General features: G+C 43.5%; 1 protein-coding gene across 2 annotated transcripts; it reads right to left on the bottom strand.

Moving 5' to 3' along the window:
- Window positions 1-7,669: 7,669 nt before the first annotated feature.
- On the bottom strand, window positions 7,670-9,009 carry LOC138603563 (complement C1q-like protein 2). 2 transcript variants are annotated; one of them, XM_069675413.1, is made up of 3 exons: window positions 8,776-8,922; window positions 8,323-8,742; window positions 7,670-7,849 (listed from the first exon to the last, which is right to left on the bottom strand). In XM_069675413.1, the coding sequence occupies exons 1-3, from the start codon at window positions 8,920-8,922 to the stop codon at window positions 7,670-7,672; spliced, it is 747 nt and encodes a 248-aa protein (XP_069531514.1). The 2 variants fall into 2 exon arrangements, with proteins under 2 accessions (XP_069531514.1, XP_069531515.1); XM_069675414.1 differs by having other exon boundaries at window positions 8,323-9,009.
- Between the last annotated feature and the right edge of the window lie 206 nt (window positions 9,010-9,215).

Below are 9,215 nucleotides of genomic sequence, written 5' to 3'. Positions count from 1 at the left end.
TGTTGCTCAGCTGCCTGTCAAGCCTGAACACAGTGTCTGTTTGTGTGTGAGGCCTTGTCCCACTTATATCATCCATCAGAGAATTCAACTCCTCCATCTGTCACTCAGCAATCCCTCACTTGTCACCTTGACTGGGGGGGGATGGAGCAGCCTGATCATCTATTGTGTTCTTAAATATACAGTTTGTGTGTCGGTGTGTGTGTGTGTGAGCATCAGTCTGCTTGCCGGTGACACTTACTGCTGTTGATGTCTCAGTTGGTGTCAGCGGCTTCACTTTTCATCCTAAATGTGTCTGCGACGGGGGCTGAGGGGCCTTCACAAGGCCACATGCATTGATCTTTAAACATTTTAACGCAAAGAAAATATAAATGAATAAATGTTGTGGTCAAGACTTTTTACCTGTAATCCCTTTCTCAAGCAGGAGGCTAATCAAGCCTGGTTGTATTGTAATAACCTGGGTCATCTTTAATCCTTCACCATCTGTGTGATGGGATTATTCGTTCATCCATTTTTTCATTAACCAGTGATGAAGCTTCTTCATGCACCGCAGGGACGTGGATTTCCGGGAAGGCAAGTGTTCTGTTTGAACTACGCTTGTAGTCCGAGTAATATTGACCAATCACGTAACAGCAGGCTGCTGTCAATAGGCTTGTTCGAGATGACTGCCGGCTCGCCTCGACAACAGGCGAGAGTAGCCGATTGAAGTCGGGGGAGGAGTCATCAAGTCGGACACTTCTTTGTTGACAGAAGTTTGCCGCTCGCCTCGTCAAGTATCTATAATACGAACACCTCACTGTAAATTGCAGTGAATAATGTCTTAATTTGTTGTTGTTGTTATTATTACTATCATTATTATTTTAATTGGATACAATATTAAGTTCTCATTATATTTTATTCAGGGCTTATTTCGATATAAACGTCATTGCATTTATGTTTATTAAGACAGCGTTCATGAATGACACTTTGATAAAACCGTTTGGTGTCTGTCTGACACTTCATAAATTTAATTAATAATCATGAATAAGACAGAAGTCTCATCACTTCCTTGTGGGGAGTATCAAAGCTTTTTTCAGCCAATAGGCGCTTCACTCAAACCAGAGTAAGTCGTTTCCCATCACGCATGGAGTAGTGCAGTCGGTGGAGAGCAACTGCGGCGCCTGGCCCTGAAAACTGCGGCCGCCTCGCTCGAACAAGCCTACGGTCAGGAGAGCAAAAGCAGGCGGAACGTACTCCGACATCAGCATGTAAGTTCAGCTAACAATCTGTTCTAGATCTAAAATTTTACTTGAGATGAATTCCCTTGACGCTGTGTCACAAAAGCCGTTCAGCGTTCAAATTTCCCGACTTCCTCGAATGCATCAGATCGATCCGACCTCCGTTCAACAATCGAGCATTTTAAAAGTTTTCTTCTCCTCTTGAGGACAGACCTGACAAAGCTTTAATTTTTACTACTTACAAATCTGCATTATGATGTTGAAATTTCGGCAAAGGTAAGACCCGTTAATAACAAGTACATCAGAACAAACTGTTTTCTCTTTCTGTAATAATGCAGCACGCGGAAAAGGAAGTCTTGACAGGAAGTCGTTTACCGCTTACCGCCTGGCACGATCACCGGTGTTCCCAGAGGCTGTATCGTCCCAGACTACAGCCAAGGGATCCGAGATTGTAAGTAACCTAGTGTTACAGCCTTGTCCAGAACCTTAGCTTCCCCTGTGTTTTCCTGTGTTTCCCCATCCCCCTTGAATCTGTCTGTCTGTGTGGCACGCATAGCTGATCACTCTTAAGTCCTGCCTCCTCGTTACAAAGCCTGTAAATGGTAAATGGACTGTACTTATATAGCGTCGGCCTCTTGGATAGTGAATTCAAGTTTTGCTTCCTCTGTGAAAGTCTAACACATTCTCTTTTTCGCCCTAGTGTTTTTAGTATCCAGCGTTTGGTGTGTTGCACTCGGGTCCAGCCTTCAGTTTCATCGTAACACCTGGGACAATAATTTACATGGATCCAAAGCCTGTAGCTAGGCATAAAAAAAGTGGGACGAATTTCTCCACAACCTCAAAATTCATACATCAAATGTACAGCTATAATGAAGTAATATTTAAAATGTAAACATAAGCTGCATTACATCACATGCAAACAATACCAGCGCACTTAAAAAGCACAACACCAACATACACCCAAATCAAACATATTGGTTATAACTCAAAGACAACAGTGTACTGATATAGAGTATAACAGCACACTGCTGGAACACTTCAACAATATAGTAAGACTACAGGACAATGTCTGGGTTGCTTGGCAACAGTCTATTTCCAAGGTCAAGTTGTGGAATAGCAAGTGTCTTAAGTTTTCAAAATGGAAAATTCATAACATATCAGTCCTACTTAGTTTTTTCACATAATCATGAAGCATTTCTTTTCCCCCAACACATTGAAACTGATATGATTTAACTGAAGCACATGCAACACACCAAACACAGGAGCTGGTTTTAAGAGGTTTTATTGCCCCAAACGAAGCAGGAAAAGGTGGCTAATCCAGCTGAAGAAATGGTGGTAGGCGGGCAGGCAAAAAGAGGTAGACTTTCAAAAAAACGTCAATTTTCACAATCCAAGCGGCCGACTCTCATTGATGAGCAGACAATCTGGCGAAGAGTGGAAGAAAGGCCAGGGTTGATTGTGGATGGGAAGCAGGTGTGCGGCGAGGAGAAGGAGGTGGAGAGGCTTGACCAGGTATCAAGGAAGCAGGACTGGAGAATGATGAGGCATGCCTGCCACACAGACAGACACAGAGAGACACGAGGGGGATGGGGGAACTCAGGAAAGCTTCCTTTAATAGAAAGTTCTAGATCTTTGTTCTCGTCTTTTAAATCTCAGTCAGTTTTTACTTTTAGCAGTTCACATCAAACTTTTTTTAATAAACTAAACCTAAATCAAAACTGTATTAAAGAGTTATCAGAATCCATCCCATACATTACCTATACCGCTTATCCTGTTCAGGGTCACAGCGGGCTGGAGACTATCCCAGCTGTCACTGGGCGAGAGGCGGGGTTACACCCTGGACAGGTTGCCTGTCAATCACAGGGCTGACTCGTATACATTCAAAGGCCCAATCTCCACACTCACGGACTCGCAGACTTTGAGGCGCGTTGCCGGTGCGTGTAAGTGACTTTTCAACGCCAAATTACAGACTTTTTGTGAGTTCGCATATCTGCAGACTTTCCTGGGGGATTTACCCAGGGTTCATAGCGAACTTGGTGACGTATACAAACATGATTGTCCAGCCCCCCCACTAAATATAAACAAATGTTCGTACATTGAAGTAGTTCAATGAAGTTTGACAAAAAAATAATAATAAATGTAAATAATTCAAGTGTGGACGGTGACGGGAACCGCAAATATGTTTATCTGTAAGTGATAATTAAATATTCGCAAATGATTAACATTAATGCCTTTCTGACTTTTCATAGTTTGTTAAATAAAGTTGATCTTATCTAAACACTGTAAGACACACAAATACATGCTGCAGGTCGGCTTTTTTACTTATTAAATGTAATGGCTCATCTGGTTTCCAGGCAACGTGTGATGTCATGATAGTGCCTCCCATTCCTCATTTTTATGGAGTTCTCAAACCCACACAGACTCATGCACTGCACGCCTGACGCCGTTAAAGTCCGTGAGTGTTCAGTGCTCAGGCTACTGAGCTATTTCCACATCTGCACAGAAACTGTCCCTTCCCCGTCATATAACTTTGAGGACAACTATCTCCATATTTGTCTCTTCTGGCAGGTCCAAGAGGACAACAATGCCATCTTAGGAGAACAGAGTTAGTTTGCAGAGTGCAGGAAAATAAGCCAACACCTTAATAGAGGTTTATCAAGCCAGACATGCTAATATTTGTTTTCCAGGATTTCCATTTAAATTGACAGGAGTTGTGTGTAAACAGCTGGTTTGTGTATGTCCCTGAGGGGACAGGATAAGGAGAACTCAAACACATACAAGAAAGCCATAATCTTAATGAAGGCTTGCAGCAATGTTTGAGTCTGGTGAAGCATTTGGCAATCCCAATACAAGTTAATCAACAGTGAGACAAAGGAGCCGGCAGCTAATGGCTTCCAACCACAGGGATGCACCAGGTATGTTTCCTTACCGTACTTACAAGAAACTATATGATGACTGGGGATAAACGTTACAATATATACATATAGTCAGTAATAGAATATAGTCGGGGACATACACTCACACTTTTCCTCTCCTTGTTAACATGGTGAAGAAATTCCTCCTGGACACACGGCAGGTGAACTTCCCAGTGTCCAGGTCGTAGTGGTCTCCATGCTGTCAAACTTCACACCTAATACACCTCAATTGTAACAAATACATACAGACACATTTCATGTAGAATGTTTGCAGAATTGTGGCTCTGGCCTTGATTAAATAAAACACAAAAAACAATCGCTTTTATTGTTTGGCAGTGAAAATGAGCTCTTTGGCTGACAGGTGACTTTTAAGAAATACCCCTTGATACCACAGGATCCGTCTCTGGCGCGTTCCGTCGGCACTGCGTTTCTGGTCCGTCAACAGCGCAAGCCCTCACCCACAGGAAGCGTGTCTGGTCCGCAGCGGAGCGCTGGCCCAAACAGCTGGATTCACAAGATCACAAGATTGCGGGAGAAATCACGCGATAACATCAATGTTAGCAGAGCAACACACAAACTACAGTTCAGTTTGCGTCTCTGAGGTTGATTATCTGCTCATTTGGAAATCATTTCCTGATTTTTGTGCTTCTACCATGGCTGAGTACACTACTTCATTAAAAGTGTTCTTTTTTCAAGTTTCAGTTTGTTGATCTTAAAATAAACGGAAAAAAAGGGGAGTCTGTACCGGTCTGAACGTGGTGTTTTATTTTGAAATGACCGGATGCTGTATGCTGCTTTCGTGTGTGACTTCTTTTTTGGAACGATCTGCTCTGTTCAGCTTGACGCGTGTTTGAAGCGGCCTCCGTCAAAAATAGAACCGGCGCGTATCTTTAGCGGAGTAGAGCGTAGACACGCTTCTGGGACGCGCTGGAGTCGCGTTGCGGCGCATGCTGAGGAATCACTATCATTGACTTGAATGGGCGCGATCAACTCCGGAGGTCGCGGTGCACATGGAACGCGCCGGAGACGGATCCTGTGGAATCGAGGGGTTATATTCTCAACTTGCCTGGGTGAGGGGGGATGTGCGAGGCATATTTAATACCATGTCATTCTTTCACTTTGCTTCGCTTAGTCAGAGATTTTCACACAACTTTTTGTCAAACAATATTTATTTGCATATATGAGAACAAAATCGAACTTATTCAATATGAATGCAAGACATCAATATGTATCTTTCATGTTTGGTTATTTTGTGAAACATTGTACATTACTCAAAGCACCACATTTAGCTCGTCAAGGTGACCTGTACTAGGATAATGTTTGTTGCCTCTTTTGTAACACATTGAGAGTATGACGTCTGATCGCTTTGGCACTTTTCACTGACCCAGTCAGAGCATTGTAATTGATCATATCTTTCAAAAGAGTCCAGTTTATCAAGCTAAAGTAATAGTCTCGAAGATTTTCATTTAAATAAATGTCTGTTAAGTCACTATCTACGGCTGACTGAGGTAACACAACGGTGATTGAGCCTGTGGTCCACTGATGAAAGCCTTTGCATTTGCAGTATTACGGACTGGCTGTCGTGGCGACCTTCGTGGAAAAAATCACAAGCGGTGCCCAGTTAGCAATAGGGCTGTGCAAAAATATCATGACACGTTAAGAATATTTTCATATGATGTGTAATGGCATCATTCTATTCAGTGTGTTCAGTGAAACTGTAATTCAAATATTGTTCTAATAAATTCAAACAGAAATTTTGAATTAAATAGTTTGAATTCAATTTGTGCGCTACCCAAGTGGTACACAGCAAGCTGTTTTCTCAGTTCCACTTTTAAATTTTCAGTAAATGATCGCAAAGTAACGCAATACATATCGTATCTTGACCCAAGTATCGCAATACATATCGTGTCGTGACCCAGGTATCGTGATACGTATCTTATCGTGACCCAAGTATCGCAATACATATCGTGTCGTGACCCAAGTATCGCGATACATATCATGTCGTGACCCAAGTATCGTGATACGTATCGTGACCCAAGTATCGCAATACGTATCGTGTCGTGACCCAAGTATCGTGATACGTATCATAGCGTGAACCAAGTATCGTGATACGTATTGTATCTTGACCCAAGTATTGCAGTATGTATCGTAACGTGAGGTCCTTGCCAATACCCAGCCCTAGTTAGTGACGCGTTTTCCATCACCCAACAGTGGTTGGTCTGCCAGTGTTGCGAGTAAACAGTAATATACTATGGCTGAACAAACAAAGAAAAGATCGATGACTACAGAAACAACTTCAAAAATAAGTGAAAATCAGAAGAAAAATAAACTAATTTGACACTCAGATGAAGGAAAACAGTTTAAAAAAGAAAGCGACTGTCAGCGAGGAAAATCAAGAGTTACAAGCGGAGCACACATGCAACACTGTTTGGATATCTGGGAAGTGTGCTCCCGCAATTACCAGTTATCGCCACAGGTGCCGCCAAAGAGAACAAAACTGAGATCTTCGAGATTACCACTTTAACGTACAGTATGCATGCTTCACTTGTGGCTCCCATTTGTCAATTAATGCTGACGATGTTCTTGCTTTGGGACAAAAAAAAAGAACTAAAGCACCAAGAGAATGTTATTTTCAAAACAAAAAGGTAACAGGAGGTGACACATATGCACTTTGTCACAAAACAAAATGTTGCATAAGCTTGATGACGAACTGAACACTTGGTCAACTATTATAGTTGGCCTTCTAACTGCTAATATGCTAACATGCCAGCAACACAGTAGGAACAGTCACTAAAGCTCTCGGACCTTCTCTGTATAGTGCTGTTTATTCCGCCCCATCATTCTGTTTTTTGGACATTCAGTAGAATTTTGTATAAGCTTGCAAGCCTAGTAACTCTGTTACAAGCTAGCTTAGTTGTTAATAGGAGAGTAAACTCACAGTTTGTTTAAAGATTATCTGTACAACTGACATCTTCTCTCGCTACCCTTTCAAAGGGAAGTTAAAGCAGAAAACTTGAAATCATTGAGAATTGAACTGACCTGCTTTGGCAATAATTATTTGTTTATTCTAAATGCTGGTGTAAAAAGGCTTTTAATTCAAACACTGCTGCCTAAGGTGCCCTCTTTAAGCTTTCATTTTAATAAATTTCCTTCATCATCTGGGTCAGAATTATTACATAGGCTACCATTACTTCACAGTGCTTCATGGGAACCTCTTAGGAGCCTATTAGGAGCCAGTTCTTTGACTCGAAAGCTTTTTAATACGTGTCCACTATACTTCAAAGGAATTTATGAAACAAGTTGATTTTCCAGCTCAAGGCATTTACAGGTTGGTCTGCAATCTCTGGCATGATCTCTGTAGCTGATTGTAAGTAGATATATAGACTACTCTGCTAAACTTAAATTAAATAAATACAAAAACGTCTCTAACAAAACAAACTGAACAGTTGCAGATAAGCTGTGCGTTCAAAAGAGGAGAAACATATCGAACTGTATAGAAACATAAGAGCTAGTTGTGTCCATGGACCTGCAGTGGCCTGATTAGTCCGGATATAAGATGAATCCAGAGAAGGTGCTGTACTTGTTGTTGTTGCCTCCGTGAGCCTTCCCCCCGTCCAGTTTGACGTAGATCTCGTCTCCGGAGTCCAAGTGCAGCACGGCGCTGTTGCTGGCGTAGTCGTAGTTTTGGTCGGCGTCCTGAGCTATCGCGCTGGCCCGGACCTGTGCGGGGAAAAGAGGGCGAGACTTCCTGTAATGAGCATTGGGTTTTAGGAATTCAGTAAAACGGAGTGGAAAACTGTTAAAATGTGCGAGGAGCTGTGTTGTTTTTGGCGCCCCCTGTGGACAAAGCAGCACGTCTTCTTTTCGCTGATCTTGTCCTTTAAGTCCTGTTATCCTTCTGCTTTCTTTTAACAGTCAAACCCATCACTCACTGTGAATCTTTTTGTGAAAAATGTAAGGCAGTTTCTGCAGCGTGGGGTTAATCTTTTTTTAAACTTCCTGATTGTCTAGTTTGCTTTTAGGTCACAGAGGGATCACGGTTATTTTCAGTCTGTGTTATAACCTGTTAAAAACTCCTCACACAAGCATAAAGAACATATTTTTTATAGTATGCTTTCTTATAATCATTTTATTAAAGTTTTTGTAACCACCACGAGCAATGTTGTGAAGGTGGGTGTTTAATATTAGCCTACCTGTCCGTTTTTGCACAGGTCTGCCCACATGCTGGTCCCGTCTCCTCCCCGCATCAACACATGGTAGGTGAAGAAATAGATCCCGGACACAAGGCAGGTGAACTTTCCGGTGCTTGGGTCGTAGTGGTTCCCCAAGTTTGTAATCACGTCGTCAAACTTTAACACCTCGTAACCCTCGTGTGGATTCTTCAGACCCACGTAAAAGGCGATTCTAAAACTGTTCACCGTGGTGTTCACGCCGTCTGCATCGCCGTTAGCTGCCTCTGCAGCTCCTGTTAATGCGGGGAAGGCGAGTTTACCGTCGCCGCGCCCTCCCGGTGGCCCCCTCGGACCCGGAGGTCCTGGTTCTCCCTGTGGGCCCCTAGGTCCTGGTTTACCCGGTCGCCCCGGCTCCCCACGGCCGCCTTGCGCCATGGGCGGCTGTGGTTCGACACCGTTCATGTTCTGGATTACCTCCATAGCGGTGGCGCCTCCCGGTTTAGGGGTGTACGGGTCACAGACCATCCGACAGGTGCCCATCATCTCATAGTAATGAGCGGAGGTCTCAGAGGTTCGCAGCAGCATTAATGGGACAGCAACGGAAAGAGCAAGCAAAACCATCGCGATGGCAGTCACCAGAAGGATCACCGACCTCTTCCTGCGCGCGGTACCGGGACCAGTGGACGGCAGAAGATCCGTAGAGCCGTTCTGAAGGGGAATTATGAACAGAGATCTGGGGGCTTTCAGGACCCCAAAGTAAAAGAGATGAAGTTAATTAAGTACACATCCCTCGGTCTGGTGGTTTAAATTGGTGGCTTCGAGCCCCTGGGCAGCGGCGCCTGTGACCAAGCGGCTGCTTGCCTGGATGGATGAGTGCGCGCGAACAGCTGCGTCCAGCTGCAGCCAGCTATCCA

Source organism: Semicossyphus pulcher, unplaced genomic scaffold, assembly GCF_022749685.1.
Source record: "Semicossyphus pulcher isolate SPU_LCO1_2020_fin unplaced genomic scaffold, fSemPul1.0.p SCAF_24, whole genome shotgun sequence".
NCBI classification, from domain to species: Eukaryota; Metazoa; Chordata; class Actinopteri; order Labriformes; family Labridae; genus Semicossyphus; species Semicossyphus pulcher.
Note: the sequence above shows the minus strand (reverse complement) of the source record. Positions and strands in the feature narration are given on the sequence as shown.

Excerpts from the sequence above, each read along its gene's own strand:
- LOC138603563 (XM_069675414.1), bottom strand. The coding sequence starts at position 8,922 with ATGGTTTTGCTTGCTCTTTCCGTTGCTGTCCCATTAATGCTGCTGCGA. Across the intron at positions 7,850-8,322 it reads ACCTGTGCAAAAACGGACAG|GTCCGGGCCAGCGCGATAGC; the intron begins GTAGGCTAATAT and ends TTCCCCGCACAG.